The 17,187-nt window shown below is 34.2% G+C and overlaps 2 protein-coding genes across 2 annotated transcripts; both read left to right on the top strand.

Annotated features, from left to right (window-relative positions):
- Positions 1 to 1,439: 1,439 nt before the first annotated feature.
- LOC130993493 (uncharacterized) lies at positions 1,440 to 4,319 on the top strand. The gene is made up of 2 exons (XM_057918399.1): positions 1,440 to 1,815; positions 4,081 to 4,319. The coding sequence occupies exons 1-2, from the start codon at positions 1,624 to 1,626 to the stop codon at positions 4,153 to 4,155; spliced, it is 267 nt and encodes an 88-aa protein (XP_057774382.1). The 5' UTR covers positions 1,440 to 1,623; the 3' UTR covers positions 4,156 to 4,319.
- A 9,151-nt stretch (positions 4,320 to 13,470) lies between these two features.
- Positions 13,471 to 14,882, top strand: LOC130993492 (WD repeat-containing protein RUP2). Its single transcript, XM_057918398.1, has one exon. It carries the CDS (start codon positions 13,730 to 13,732, stop codon positions 14,807 to 14,809), a length of 1,080 nt encoding a protein of 359 aa, XP_057774381.1. The 5' UTR covers positions 13,471 to 13,729; the 3' UTR covers positions 14,810 to 14,882.
- Positions 14,883 to 17,187: the final 2,305 nt, after the last annotated feature.

Raw genomic sequence — 17,187 nt, 5'->3', positions numbered from 1 at the left:
CATGTTTGCTTATATATAGTCTTTCTTTATAATATAGGTAGCTCACTCAGCATATCCCGATTCTCTTCTCGGCCCAGATGCTTTCCGTGAATATGAATCTCTACTCAACCAAGATTACGAGGAGCTTGTTAAGAAACACGAAAGACCTCGCACTGTTCCTGATGACAGTGGACTTAAGGAAGGTACTGCATCTGAAAAGAAAGGTTGTTCAGAACTAACTGAGATTGTAATGCCCGGGGACGAAGTATGGAGTGATCGCCAGTGCAAAAAGACACGGACAATGAGCAGCTCCGATTTATGTCCTTTGTCACCCAGAGTTTTTGTCTTACCTTCAGAAGGATCTACTGCTGAAGCTAGCTTATCTACTGAGCATGAGAGTTCAATATACTGATTTATAAGTTTTTGAAAGAAGTTCCAAGGCGGCAGCCGACGTGAAAAGCATATATAGAGATGCTTACTAGTCGTAGAAAGCCTCACTACGCTAGCACATAAGATTGAAAAGATCCACCTTTTTTTTCAGCGATGAAGGAGAAGTAAATACCCGCCTAGCTCCATCATCCATTTAAGAAGTAAAGATCAGAGATACAAATGAATCCAACTTTTGTGGGATCAAGGATGGAATCGAATAGCGAATATACTTGCGGTTAAGACATGTCCTGCATCTCCTACCTAATGCAATTGATCGGCCCACCATCTCTTTTCTTCAATGATGCCTTTGTTTCAAGACGACCGCGTGTGAATTCTTTCAAGGCAAGGGGCGGCCTGATTCGCCGATGATCTCGAAACAGATTGGTCTGCGTCGCGTTCCGATTTGCATTTGCTGATAAGAATTGAATAGTTTTTCATTGAAATTGGCGTCAAAGGCGATTGTTGCTTGCTGCTATTGCTTCTACTATTCCTACGAATTCTTAGCAGCTACATAATTTTACGCTACCGCGTCTAAAATGGAATATGGACTGAAACTCCAACGGCCACTATCAGCGCCGCCATTCCATCAAATCCCCGTCGTGGCGGCCGAATATCTTTACCGAGTCTCCTCTTTGCCAGTCGCCCATGTGAGATTCCATGTCGGCGACTCTACCTCGACACCAGTCCCTATTCCGTGACTCTACCGCGGCTGCAGCATCACCTCGTCGATCTCCAGTCCACGGGGATTACTTGGGAAAACGGTCTCCCACTCCTGGAGAATCATTTAAGACATATCCGCCTCATGAGAAGAGGAAACACTCGCCTAATAGCGGTGATTCGGCGTGGTATTTGCCAAGGCATGAATTGCCTCTGCAATCCGAAGCTTCCAGCAATGGCAAAGGTGGATTTGTTGAGCATCGTAGACATCACTGAATAAATTTAATTTAATTTTAGGGGTTATGAAATACAGGGTAAAATAACTTTTTTTTAATTATTATTTTATATATGGGATTATAAAGAGTAAATGAGGACTTTCATTTGGCCCGCTAAAAGCATAGTCACGAAATGAGGCCCATTTAGTGATTACTGACCCGAGAATAACGAGGAGCAAGTCCAACAAAAACCCGGATCTCAGAAGGAAACGCTTCTCTGCAGAAGCCAGAAAGTTGTGAAATTTCACTCTCCACTTACCTTGAAAGCTTGTTTAACGGCAAAATGGCCGGCGGCGGAGACCACCACCACCACCACGCAGATGGGGCACACGGCGGAGATTTCAGAGGAAAGGTCTGGAGCTTCACGGGCGGGCCCAACTGCCGCCCCAAGCACTGGAAGCGCAACACCGCCTTTGCCATGGCGGGCATCGTCCTGATCTGTATCCCCATCGCCATGAAATCCGCCCAGCTTGAGGTACACTTCAATGCCAGATGCCATATGTTTGGAGTTTGGTTTTGCTGGCTTAATTTTTAGTCATTCTGGTCTTTATCAAATTGAACGTAGGGTTTTTTCGGATAGGATTGTTTTCCTTCGTTTCGTTTAACTGGTTACGCTATTCCGGCTTGTCGGGCTCTCGCGATCTGTGGATCCCAAATATTAGGTGATGCCGAGTTTTGGCCTCTTTTTGTATTTAGGGGTGTGTGATTTGGGGATTATCTTCCGTGAGCTTTGGCTAGTGCAAATTATCCATTTTCTATTATTGTTCAGCTATCTGAGGATTGAATCGTTGACAACATCACCACTTGACATCAATCATGAAAGATTATACGAAAAAGGCTGGGAGGGGGGGGGGGGGGGGGTTCAAAAGACAATGCATTATCATATAGTCTGGTTGTGTATGCCAAACTTTTGTTCCTCCCTCATTGAGCCATTTTTATTTGTGGCTTGTGTGTTTGTATATTATTCATGCCGTGCTGTATAAAATGAGCTTAGCTTACGAGTGAGTGGATAAGTCTTTCTTCTTCTTTTTTAGTGGATTCTATCAGCTTTATTAGTGTTCCAGCCTAACCTTGTTTCTTGATTTTTATAAGTTCTATATATGACTTAACAATATAATTTTACTCATCTCCTGAAAATGGTCATTTTGCAGGTATCATACCTCAATTCTTAGAACACTTTAAATCTTATTTTTGGCTAGTCTCCTTTTAATCAACCTGTTTGCAATTTAAATGTCGTAACCGATTTTCGGCTTCCAGACAAAAATTCGACATGCTTTCCTGATGTCCATTAGTAGTTCTGGCTGTGATGCTAAAATATGAGATGCTGCTTTGCTCAGAAAAGATGTGCTTTCTCGGGATTCTAAGAAGCCTAAACCACTATTCTCCTTATTGACTTGTGTATCCTATTTAATCAGGCTATGCATCTTTGAAATCCCTACAGAATATGTTAGAGAAAGTGTCTTGTAGTCCTAAAATGAAGTAGTCTGTTAGTGACTTAGTGATAATACTCATTTTGCTAATCTTTAAGCTTTCATATACAAAGGAATAAGGATTTTGGATTCTAGTAAGATGTTTTCCTTTTGTTTGTGTTAGTGGCATGTCTATATTCTTTCCAGGATGTAGGATCTAAGGTCAAGATTGGAATCTCGAGTAGACTGAATGCCGTTAGAAATACCATCCGAGTTTTGGTTGACAATTACCTAGATGGAATGTCTTCTGAGCATAGTTGAACTTTGTGTTTTCATTTGAAAGCATGCATCTTTATGGAATTGGAAGGCTTATAACAAAGAAGCATCTTATGGTCATTATCTGTATGCTTTAACTTGTGGTTACCATCACGAGTTCATATTGGCAGACAGATGAAGTTAACTATGCTCTTCAAATTTGTGGAGAATTAACCTTGTGGATCTTCACGGTATTGAATCTTTATAATATGACTTATTTGTTTGATTATAAAATATTTCTAGGGAGCTTTACTTGCAACATTGACAAGAAAAAAACCTTTAGCTTGATCTCTAGAAGTATGTACAATTATACTTTTCTCAACACATTAAACATCACTAAATGGTTAGGCTTGTAGAAAATAATCTTTGTTTGGATGTTGTCACAGGTTTTGAACATTCCAGAAACTTGTGTTATGTTTGGTTACTATCCTGGGAATGTTTTCTTTACCCAGCTGAAAAATGCTTTTGTTTTCTGCCATACTAAGGGCACATTTTTATATTCCTCAACCCCCCAAAAAAGAAAAAAAGAAATGGAAACTCTCAAAAATGAAATGGTATCCAATATGTATCATCGTGCAACTTTTAGATTATTTCTTTGTTATAGATATATATCTTTAGGTTAAAAAACACAATATAAACATTGAAGATGTACTCATATAATACCCACAAAAAAATTCTATGACAAACATTCTCCTTCAAAACACATGTGCGCGTGCGAGCACATACAGACACACCAAGACCTCCTTCCCCCCCCCCCCCCAAAAAAAAATAAAAATAAAAATAAAAATAAAATTACCAAATTGCACTAGTTTTTGTTGTTATGCACTTTACTGGAAAGTTGTATGTTCTTTGTGTAGATAAAGGCTTGTTACCTTCAGTTCTTTAATTGTTCCCTCATCATTGGCTACTTGATTGATATTCCAAGTTTATTATGCCCTCCTCTATATGGCTTTTTACAATCCACAGCTTATGTATAGTTAGTTTGAAGTGATTTCTTGTGCCTTAATTTGTTGCAGCAACGTCCACATCTTCCTGTGCGTCCAATTCCCTCCCAGATGTGGTGCAAAAATTTTGGCAACAAGGACTATTAGTTATTTGTGATGCATTTGTAAGAAATACTATGCGCTCTTCCCCTCGTTTTTCTGAAATTTCTTATGTTTCTGGAACGAGTCACTCAACCCATATGGCATGTAATAAGAAATTACTGGATTTGTTCATTTCGTGATATTGCGAAAATCTCAAGTTTAAGATGAAACAGGTTTCGCTTGTTTTAGATTCTAGTTTTATTCATGTGATGTAGAAAGAAAGAGAGAAATAAATATGATATTGTCGCTTCGCTTTTGCAGGTTAATTAGATTTCGTGGAAGCAGTTTAGGTCGATATCCTTTAATTGAAATCAAAATATATTTTTGTGTTCTATATCTAGTGTCACAACAGGTACGTGTGGACACGAGAATGCAATGTGTAGTAGATGTTGCATTCATTAAATTTATTTTTACAATGTATCTAAGGTGTTGTACTATAAGAGTGTGTTTGTTTTTTATTCCTCTAAATAGAGGAATAACAAAAATTTATGTCTTTAAAATGTGGGATAAGAAATGAGACATTTAAAAGCATAAATTTTTGTTATTTCTCATTTATATTAGGGGTTGGTCTCCTGTGCGGTTGACCGCATGGGATGCTGTAGGTTACTTTTAATAAGTATAAGTTCTCATGAATAAAAATAACAAATATTGTTAATAAATATAATAATTTAGAAATATTATATTTTACAACCTAATATGTATTGATTTATTTAAAGCTTACGAAACAAAATTAATGTAAATCAATTATATATATAAAACTTTACACCTAATATGTATTGATTTATTTAAAGCTTTACGTAACAAATGTAATGTAAATCAATATATAAAGCCTTACAACTTAATATTGATTTACTCTCAGACCTTAATAAATAGATATATCATTTACTAATTTTATATAAAACTTTACTAAACAAATTTGTTCTCCTATAAATTGACTTATTTAAAAGATGCATTGTTATTAATTTTATATGTTGTGATTTCAACATTTGGTTTTAGTAAACATATATTACTAATTAATAATTTATATTCCTGATTAAAGCTTTTTATAAATTTCATGTATTTCATTTTATATAGAAGGATTAAGTATCAAATAAGCATTTATCATAGTAGCCTTTATCATGTTTAGATCCCTATAGTTGAAGTTGGGCCAACTAAACCCTCAAAGTGCCAAACTTTTAACAATCGGGCCCTCCGCCCTAACGGCTGTTTAACACCGTTAAGATTTCTTTTTAATTTCGTCAAAGTCGACGGAATCTCGCCGAAAAATACACCTCTCATTTTCTCTTCCACTTTTCCATATTTCGGCGGTATCAATCGCTCATTTTCAGATTCCGCCATTAATATAGGCCTCTCTTTCCAGATTCGCAGCACCTTCCCTCTCTGAAAATCATTCCGCGGACCTTACCTCTGGCGAGAAGCCGCTCCTCTTGAATTTGTCGCGAGCCGCCACCTCAGGAAGACCAGTGAGTCGGCGCCTTCCATCCCTCGACCTTTATCTATCTCAAAAATCGAATGAACAAGGATAGCCCTAACTTTTCCCTCTTCGAGATTTTGCCGTTGCCGCTACAATTCTCGACGAACAATCGGCTCACCTCCCTTCTCTCCATACACTCCACTGAAATCTTATCCGGCTGCTGCCCTCTCTCCCATAGCAGACCAATTCCCAATCGCTCTCGCCTGCAATCTGAGCTTTGGTTTTGCCGCATAGAAGGGCTTCCGCCATGGCTGCCTCCATGGAAGCTTGCTCCAACTATTTGCCTATCTCTGGATTCTCTCTCCCTCTCTTTCAAATTAAAACATATATTTGTATGGAAAATGTGGTTAGTATATAATGATCAATAGAGTAATTGCTTGAAGACGATGCTAGTAAAAGCGAGATCGCCGGAAAACTTAGGAAGAAGAGAAAATGAGCGGTTGATACCGTTGGAATTAGGAAAAGCGGAAGAGAAAATGAGAGGTGTATTTTCCGGCGAGTTTTCGGCGACTTTGGCGAAATTAAAAAAAAAATCTTAATGGTGTTAAACAGCCATTAGGGCGGAGGGCCCGATTGTTAAAAATTAGGCACTTTGAGGGTTTAGTTGGCCCAATTTCGACTATAGGGATCTAAACGTGATAAGGGCCACTATGATAGGGACTTATTTGATACTTAACTCTATATAGAAAAATACATATTATTTGACATATATAAAAGATTTGTTTTATTTATTTATTATTGAATATAGCAAGTAGGAAAGATGGCAATGAGCTAGGTTAATGTTTCATAGGTTTAGGATCAATTCTTTTTAGCAGCATTCTTTTTTTTCATATTTTTTCGCTTTTATTTTCTTGTTATGTATCTGTAATTTATTTAATATTCTTATGTTATTTTTTATTTGATTAATTATTAATTTTATTTTATATATTCAATGTGCGACACCCTTCATTTATATTTTATATATCTATTATTAAAATTTGAGTGTTAGAATCCCAATTTTACTAATATGTTGTTATTCTATTACATTATAGTTTTATGTAATAATTAAATAATGTGGTTAATGATGATTTATTTTTAAAATAAATCAATGTTAAGCTTTTATTTGTATTTAAGTACAAAATTTTAATTTGTAATATAAATTTGTCTACTAACATATTAATTAGTTTCATAATTGTAAATGATTATCTATAATTCAAAACATTGTAGCATGCATTGCATGATGACATAACTTCTAACATAAAAACTAACACTCTACACATATAATCAATGTAAATGAGTTTTAGTCATATTAGCACTCTAACACAAATAACACTTGATCATACGTAACTTAAAGAAAAAACATTCTATATATACTTAACTTTAAGTATTTAGTGAAACAATAATATTCCTAATATATATATATATATATATATAAACAACATATATTTTATATATCTATTCAATTTTTACTAATATGTTGTTGTTCTATATAATGTTCTACGACATTATAGTTTTATGTAGTAATTAGATAATACATGTGGTTAATGATGATTTATTTTTAAAACAAATCAATGCTAAGCTTTTATTTGTATTTAAGTATAAAATTGTAATTTATAATATATATTTGTCTAATATCATATTAATTAGTTTTATAAATGTAATGACGATTTATTTTTTAAAAGAATGTAGCATGCATTGCATGATGACATAACTTCTAACATAAATACTAACACTCTATATATAATTTTAAAAAAAATTACTCTCCCCGTCTCACTATAAATGAGACCCTTTTTTGGGCACGAGAATTAAGAAATGTGTATTTTGTGTGTAGGTGAAAAAGTGAAAAATGTGTTTAAAGGGTAAAACTTTTACACAAAAAGTTAAGAGTCTCACTTATGGTGGGACACCCAAAATAGAAAGAGTCTCACTTATAGTGGGACGGATGGAGTATGTAACTTTAAGTATTTAGTGAAACAATAATATTCATTTTTCGAGAGTAAATGATGTTTTAAAGATTAAATAAGATTTTTCTAAAGATTGAATAAAGTTTTTATTAAAAAAAAAAAAAATGCCACTAGTGGTATTTGAACCCACAATCTTAAGTAATAAAGGGAAGCCATCACACCACACCATTGTTCTAGATTTTATTCTAAAAGTTTTTATATATAGTGTACCTGCAACTGGTCTCATTAGTGCATGCAAGACCAACTGCAACCTCCCTTTTTAAAAGTTTTAATCTTACGTAATTGTTTGTAATTTAATACTCCCTATGTTCACGAAAGAACTTTCTATTTTTCCTTTTTGAGACGTCCACAAAAAATTTTCTACCTATTTTTGGACTATACCCACCACTTATAATTACTTACTTTTATTTTTTCACAACTCCAATATTAATTATAGCACATTTTCACCACTACTAATGCACTTAACAACTTTTTCTCTACTCTCAATGCATTCAACAATATTTTTCTTAAAACTCTAGTCACTCCCTCCTAGAAAGTTCTTTTATGAACGAATGGAATAGTCAGTTAAGAAAATGTTATCTTCTAAAAGTTCTTAGGATGCACATCACCCATTGCTACCAATTAACCAGTTACTGAAAAACCATTTAAAGGATTCCGCATCCTCAAGCCATTGATTTATGTTGTCAAGTATGGTTCATATATTTTGAACAGTTGATGGAATGGATATGCCATTATTTAAAATTGATACAATTTCTATGTCTTGAAGTTTTGACCGATAAAGTGGAATAGGAATTTTGAGCAATTGATTTTCTAATAGTTTAGTATATATAATCACTTTTAAATATTAAATAATCTTTATTTAAAAACACATGATAAAAATGTATTTAGTTTTTGTTAAATACAGATTTAGAAAAAATAAAAATAAAAATGAAATACAAATACATACATCCATTATTAAAAAAAGTTAAATATTCATTATTTTCGTTTTTAATAAAAAAATATATCACAGATCAATTTTATTAAATAATTGTTTATAAAATAACATTTAGAAATTCATTATTTTTTATTTTTATTAAAAAAAATATAATGACTAATTAACTTTTTATATTTGGAATAAATATGAAAATATATACATACATAGTTAAGAATTAATAAAAATAAATTAAATATATTTATTCCATAAATAATTTTAGATTTTCTACCTAGTAGAAACAATGACTACTAGGAAGAGATCTAGGGGCTTACATGATCGGCGGCTATCATGTCTATTTTAGAATTAAACAACCGTGTATGATTAGGGGTAATTTAGGTTTAGAAAGAAAATTAAACATTCCTATTTAAATTATAAGGGTATTATGTTTATCCATACTATGTATGAATAGCACTACCCTTTTGTGAATCATCTCTCCAATTTCATTATAAGCTAGTTGCCGTGGACTGGTGCTACGTTCCATAATTCCATTGAGCTTCGGAAAATACATGCATACAAATACGCTTGTGATTTGCTCGTTCGTAAATAAAATCTAATCCTATAAATGGAAAATTATATAGTATATATATATATATATATATATATATATATATATATATATTAATATCAAATTAAAACGTCCCAACAAATTGTGTTAAATTTAGAAAAGTAGGGTGGACGGAATGGCACCTTGTGGATGCACTCATTGGCTTGCATGAAGCCACAATTTTATAGCAGGAATATTACTCATAAGCATAGATATACATAACTTAATACTCATAAGCATAGATAATACCCATATATAAACTTAGCACTCGTTTGATTGACACAAACTAGAGGAAAAATATTCTAGAAGTTTGGTCAAAATCTCTAATGCGTTTAAATACTAGTAATATATTATGTTCAACTTAACTTGTGTGCAGACGTGATGAACTGACAGTAATTTTTTTCATCGAAAAAGCTAAAGATTGTTGAATAGATTGAGTGTGGGGATACTTTTGGGTAAATATCACCTTTTTGGCTCATTGTTTGAACATCTTTTTGAAAATATCTCAATTTAAGATTAATATCGTTCGAGTGTTTTTTGGAAAATATCTCAATCTAAAGCTAATTATTAGCCTTAAGTAAGAATATTTTTTGCATTGTGTTTTTATTTATTTTTTCGATTTGACTCGATTTTAAACTGAATGGATTAAATATATGAACACTTTTACTAAGAAATTAAGTTAGGTCAAATTTAATTTTGTTGATTCTTCTTAAACATGAAAGCATATGCACACATGATAAGCGTAACACTAATTCAGCACGTAGACCAAGATGAAGGAAGTAATTTCAAGATACATTTTGTTTATTTAAAGTATCCAAAGACTTCAGATAGATATTGTTCCAACAAATCGCAACGTGTTTGAATATAGAAAACACACGAATCAATCTCGTGCATTACATGATAATAAGAGCTGTCAATTCCTCAAAAAAATGAACGAAACATGGGTCCCACTGCTTTCAAACTTTGTAATTAGTTTTTTGTATAAGGGCATTCAATTTTAATGTATATAGGTGATATCTTCAATTTCTTATAATACGTATATACAGAGGAACAGAAGTATCCCAGATACAAAATGGAAGCTTAAAAAATCAAATTTATGACAAAGCTGAGAACCAAAATGTGAGTCTTTATTTTGTTATAAATAAAATCACACACACAAGCTAATTAACACATGTAGCGCAGTGCACCGTCTCATACAAGATTTCTGGGCAAATGTGTTTCAAATAAAATTGCACTTGATACTTTAATGAGATAGTAATGGCATTAATAACATTAGTTTTAATATGAAAATTATAGTAGTGACATAAGGTTTGTCTTAGGCCACGTCAGACCGGGGCTGTCCACAATACCGAATTGAGGTAGAAAAGCAACCAGCATTTCAGTTGTCCCTCCGCCACTTATATATACAACAAAGAATTAAATACCAATCCATTCATAACCACTTTCACGTACCTGCACCCCAAAACTCTACCCTCTTATTTCAAATGATTAATTAATTCATAAATATACTAAAGCATGAGATTTTGTTAGAACCTAGAGAAAATGAATTCCACGATCCAAAATTTGTCCGCATTAATGAACAAGACAACACAAATATCGCTCAATGTAAATTTTATAGTATATGATTATTTCTCTCACATTTCACACCAAATTTACTCATGGATATACAAGTATAGCATAATAGTTTGTCAATGCAGAAAAAAGGAGTTGCATAAAGAAATAAATGTCACATAAAACGAAAGGATATGATATGTGAAATAATTGATTCTCCATACGATTTTTTTTTCTTTTCCTATTTATGACTTATGAGTCTGATGGGATATGTAAGTTTTCTACCAAATAATGGATTGTTCGGCTTATTGACAAGAGGACTCCAAATAAAGGGTTTCAATTAAATCATTGTGGTTATATATATATATAGATATAGATATATATATATATATATATGATTACATTGTATAAATTGCTATTTTTCGTGAGGAATGAGAATAATTAATGAATAATATATTATTCAATATATATATATATATTGAATAATAATATTCAACAAATTAGTAAAAATTTTGCTCCCTCCAAAAGTTTTCCCCATGTAAAATTTTCTCCCTCTAGATAAATATAAGCTATAAGATATATTAAATCAACACTTATAAATGTGATGCATCCATCGTAGATCATGATGATCGAAGGATTGAAATAGTTCTCCGTTCTTATATTACTTTGTGATTTTTACTTGAATATTTCCTTATAGTGTATCCGTAATGCGTCCGTAATAAAAATTAATGCATTAATTAGTTGCTAAAACTAATGCACTCAGAAAAGAAAAACTCGCTTCCTCCGAGATTCGAATTCAGGTGATGCATTCATTTAATAAGGTGATATATTCATCGTATATTTTGACGATAGAATGACTAAAAATAATTCTTCATTCTTATTTTACTTAATACTTTTTACACGAATCTATCCATATATCTACTATATACTAATATAGTAGATAAACTCGTCATGCATGAAATGAAATGAAATATATATGTTTCTCGATATATGTTTGCTAGTCTTTTTAGCTCGTGTTGATCATTTCATTACTGTGTCTGTCACTGTCTATGATTTGTATTGTTCTATCTTTATTGACTTGGGTTTTATTTTGTTTAATTCTATCTTGGACCAAACAATTGGCACAGTCGTCGAACAACAATATTTATCTTCAATCATATCATATACAAAATGTATTGGATAAAATTAAGTGTCCCACCATTTCATATACAAAATCTATTGGATAAAATTAAGTGTCCCACAATTTTATAGTGTTATTGTATTTTATTATTATATTTATTATTTCTAAAATGGTTTTTTGAAAATAAAACTTATTATAATATTATAAATTTAATATTTATTTCAAAACTTAAAATTTTAAAAAAGTATATACCCTAACTTTGAATTTATCAACTTAATTTATAGTATTAACTAATAAAATAATAAAAAATAATTATAGACCCTATAGAATAAACCCTAGTTAATAATTATAAAATTAAATTAAAAAATACAAAATTGAAATTGAAGAAAAAAAGAGAAATAGAATCAAAAAAGTTGACACAAAAAATGTGATACCAAGTTTATGGTACATTTAACCTCAAATGGAAATCCGCATGCATAGTTCAGTTTAAACTTTTTTTTCCTTTATAACAAGAATGTCTCATGTAGTCAATGAGAGTGGTAAAGTTGAGGCACTTAAAGACTCTCTTTTGTGAGAGGTCATGGATTCAATTCCGTCTGCGTGCGGTGATGTTTTTCCACTTTAGATGGTGTTGTATTTCCGTATGCATGCGGTGTTGTATTGTTTGGTGTTGAGGTTCCACACGCATGGCGCTTGTTTTTCCACTTTAGGTGGTGTTGTATTCCCGCATGCAAGCGGTGTTGTATTGTTTGGTGTTGAGGTTCCTGTGTTTCTCGTCTGCGTGCGTGCGGTGATGTTTTCCCATCGTTTGAGTGGTGGTGAGGTTATGCCTGCGTGCAGGTTGCATAATTGATTATATTTAGACATTTTTTGTAATTAAAAAAAAAAGAAAAAAGAAAGAAAGTCTCATGTATTTAAATATGATGAATCCTATATATATCTGATTTGTTTTGAATATATTTATGGTGGATGTACATAGACAAATTGTCAAATTCTTTCTAGTTTCTATATGATACGGATACCAATTAACTTCTGGGATGCACTGTAAAAGAAATGCTACAGAGACTTATATTATTTAATTTTATGCGGTATATGTCATTATATTTTAAGCAGTAGAATAGAATATTACTTTAGGAGTAAAACATGAAATTAATATTCTTTTTGGACATTCTAGTGGTTAATTAAATTAATATTTTCAGGTAAAAAAGATCTCAAGTTTGAATCACTGATACTTCTATAAGTATGATGAGTTTGTCACACCTAATAATTTTTAAGTGTGATTTACTTGTTTTATATGTTTTGAATATTTTACAGTAAATGAGACAATTAAATTAAATTAAATAGAATACAGTAATGTGGCAGATCTCAATTTGGTCCATACTATTAATTAAATGGATTATTCAAAATAATGTTTCTTTTTATGGCAATAATAAGTTATACAAAGATCAATATTAATTATAAATTATTTTTAGTTACTCTATATATACTAGAATAATTGTTTTTATTTGAACCATCGTATCCACAGTGACATTTATAAATTTTTGTTTGATTCATTTTAGATATTTGATGATGAACTTTTGTTGAGTTGGTAAGATGTTTCTCCTTCAATCAATCAATTGGATGTCCGAATCATCTGAATCTGTTGAAAATATCCAAATCGTTTATTGGTAATGCGTAGAATAATAATAAAAAAAAATAGCTAGTACGAAATTTTCAATACAAACCAAAAATCTCTTACTAGAAAAAATGGGGCTTCAGTTTTGTGAGTGAGAGTTGGGGAAAATGAAGAATTAAAAAGTGAGAGACGCATATAAAAAGGTGGAAAAACAAGTAATCTAGGACCATAAACGTAGTTATATTTTTGTAGGCATGGATAACACTTACCTTAGCCCGAGGGAAGATGGATCTGATTGGCTGAAAACCCCCTCAGCTCCACCAACCTCCACCGCCGCCTAGAAATTCACATGAATGGGATATGAAAAACTCCTCCTTGGATTCCGCAGAAGAAACCGATCCCGCCAGCCACTGGGATTTCAACCTCTCCGCTGTAATCGCTTCCGCATCCGCCTCCGCCTCCGCCTCCGACGCCATCGGAGTCCTCGAATTCGACCACACCAACTCCCTCCTGGCCACCGGCGGCATCGCCAGGAAAATCAGAATCTACAACGCCCAAAAGTTTCCAATGTTGGAGGAGGGCGGCGGTGCGGCAACAGTGGTGGACCACGCGGCTGCATGCGACTACTACATGTACACTCCGGCGAAGCTGAGCAGCCTCAAGTGGAAGCCCGGGTCCGGATCCCGACTCATCGGATCCGGAGACTACGACGGCGTGGTCATGGAATACGACCTCGAGAAACGGGTGCCCGTTTTCGAGCGCGACGAGCATGGGGGGAGGCGGGTCTGGAGCATAGACTACTCCACCGGGGACCCGACCCTAGGCGCATCCGGGTCGGACGACGGCACCATGCAAATGTGGGACACGCGCTGCCATGCCGGGACCTCTCTGGCCTCGGTCCGGCCGGCCCTCAGCCCGGTCTGCTGCGTCGAGTTCAACCCGTTCGGCGGTCTAACCGTGGCCGTCGGATGCGCGGACCGGAAAGTGTACGGCTACGATGCGCGTAGGATGGTTGAGCCGGTTTTCGTTTTGGAGGGGCACGACAAGGCCGTGAGCTACGCCAGATTTCTGGATTCGCAAACCATAGTTTCTTCCTCGATTGATGGGAGCTTGATGATGTGGCACGCCGAGGAACGCCGCCTTATTCGGAGGTATAGAGGCCACGTCAACACCCGGAGATTCGTCGGCTTATCGCTGTGGAGAGGCGGTGGATTGCTCAGCTGTGGCTCAGAGAATAATCGTGTCTTCGTCTACGATAAAAGGTGGGGCCATCCCATTTGGGTTTGCCGATTTGCGGCGCACCCGCAGGGGTTCGTCAGCAGCGTCTGCTGGCGCCAGACGCCGGGCCCGGGGGAGAGCTGCACGCTCGTTGCCGGTGGCTCCGATGGGGTGTTGCAGGTCTTTCAAGGTCAACCAAAGTCGTGCTTGCTATATCATTAATTAACTGCCAATTCTTTTCACCTTTTCTCATAGATGATAATTTAGTTGATTTAAAATTTAAACGCTTTTTCTTTCTTTTTTTTCGTTATACTTGATTCCAGATTTTTATTTTCCGATTATATTACACACAGTGCACAATACTATCACTCACAAATAAAGGTGTATAATTAACAATCTATATAAAATTAATTAATACGTAAAATATCATTTTACGATTAGGATAATTCATATACCAAATTCTAGTTATTGATCTTGTGTTTGCCCTCGTACGACAAAAACATCTATGTATAATCATTCGTTTCATATGTTGTGAACAAATAAAGTATCACATGTCATTTTCCAGATCTCATTTAGATAAATCGATCGATTTGTTGAATCTGTCTACAGTAGTTTCTATTCAATAATATCGCCACTATCTTAGGATAGTTTGCAAAATAGACCAATTTTTTTTTTTCAGTATTGCAAAATTAGATTAATTATTTTAAATTTTGATATTTTTGGACCATAATTCGACATTTATATGCCATATTTGGAGCCGTATTTGGATCCACATGTGGCCGAAAATAGATCGATTGTACTTAAATAATTAAATGTGACTCAAAGACGTTGAAATTTAAAACTATTGGTCTATTTTTGAAGGGGTAAATATCACTTTTTGACCCATCGTTTGAGCGTTTTCTCAAAAATATCTCACCCTAAGGATAATTATAAAATAATACCCATCGTTCTATTTTTTTCATATTTGTGACTCGCAAATATAATCCGGTGACTGCAAAATGACGTGGTGCGGCGAACAGCCATGTGTCAATGCACATGGAATTTAAAAAAAAAATAAAAAAAAAATCACGCACATAAAATCACTTTCCTCCTCATTTACACGTCCTGCGTTCCCCCTCCCCCAATCCCACACATGCACACAAAAATTCTCACTTTCCTTCCTCATTCAGACTTTCTTCCCCGCCATCTCCACCACCACCTCCTCAGCACTGCGAACAAGCCTGTGGTAGTAGCAACTAGGATTTGAGGCTCTCACTGCAGTTATTTCAAGATCCGTTTATTTTCCACCATCACAATGAGCAGTGACCGCAGCCACAGCCTTAATCAGCTAGGATTAATTTGAGGCTCCATTTGATTGTTCTACTGAGTATTTTAAGTTTTTCTGCTGATTATCTGAATCGATCGCTCAAAATTGAAGAACATCTCTATCTCTCTCTCTCTCTCGTCAGTGAGTACCAAATGTGGAGCAGTTCTTTGCAACTAGTTCTTCCACAACTAGGAAGGTTCATTTTTTTTCTTTGCTGGAACTTTTCACGGCATCTGCAACCTATGCTGAAATGGGCAGCAAAGTTTAGATAATTAAGTTGAATTTATGGGGTGTGTAGAGCTGTTAGGAAAAGAGAAGATCATCGGAGGAAACACGGTGATGAGCGTTGGGACTCGGGAACCGGCGGTGACGGCAAACGGCGGGTCGGAGAGAATGAAGGAGAAGAAGATCATGGAGGTTCCAATTACCGAGCTGCAACATGATTTGTGTGTGTACAATTTTTTTTTTAATTCTATGTGTATTGACATATGTTGTTCGCCGGAACACCTCATTTTGCAGTCATCGAATTATTTTTGCGGGTCACAAACAAGAAATAAATGAAACGATGGGTATTATTTTGTAATTACCCTTAGGGTGGGATAGTTTTGAGAAAACGCTAAAACGATGGGCCAAAAAGTGATATTTACCCTTTTTGAAGTTTTAAAAAAATTGCCTATTTTTACAAACATCCCTAAAATAGTTGCCTAAAATTTTTTTTTAACTCCAATAAAATGTGTAAGAGCTGTCAAAATTAAATCCAAACTTACATAATTAAGTACTCTCCCGTCCTTGAAAATTATGATTTTATCACTATCATTGTAGATATATACTCTTTTAAATATAAGAACTTATAAGCTCTTTCAAAGTGTTTGGCAAAATAAGTTCTTAAACAATTTATGTACTCTTAAAATAAGCTCCCCAAAAGCTATGTTCCTCTACTCTAACTTATTTTTTCAAAATCTTCGTCCCATAATTAAGTATAGTATATATCCATGTTTCTGTTTTTAGTCTATTTCCCAATTTAGTAATAATTTCTATTTTTAGTAAAAGTACTCCATACAATCCTATATAAAATGTGGGCCCCTTACCTCACTTTAATTATTTTAACACTTTCATATGGTTGAGATTCTTTCTACTAACAAAACATTCAATCACTTTAATTACTCTCAAAATACTAAATTGAGCGACATAGGGGATATACAACAATCATTTTACAAATATTATTTAACCATGATTTGTTATTAATTTTCACCATATACCCTTTTAAGTTCGCCCGTTTTCAGTTTTCTCTCTT

This window comes from Salvia miltiorrhiza, chromosome 7, assembly GCF_028751815.1.
Source record: "Salvia miltiorrhiza cultivar Shanhuang (shh) chromosome 7, IMPLAD_Smil_shh, whole genome shotgun sequence".
In the NCBI taxonomy this organism is placed as follows: Eukaryota; Viridiplantae; Streptophyta; class Magnoliopsida; order Lamiales; family Lamiaceae; genus Salvia; species Salvia miltiorrhiza.
This window is presented reverse-complemented; position numbering and strand designations above follow the sequence as displayed.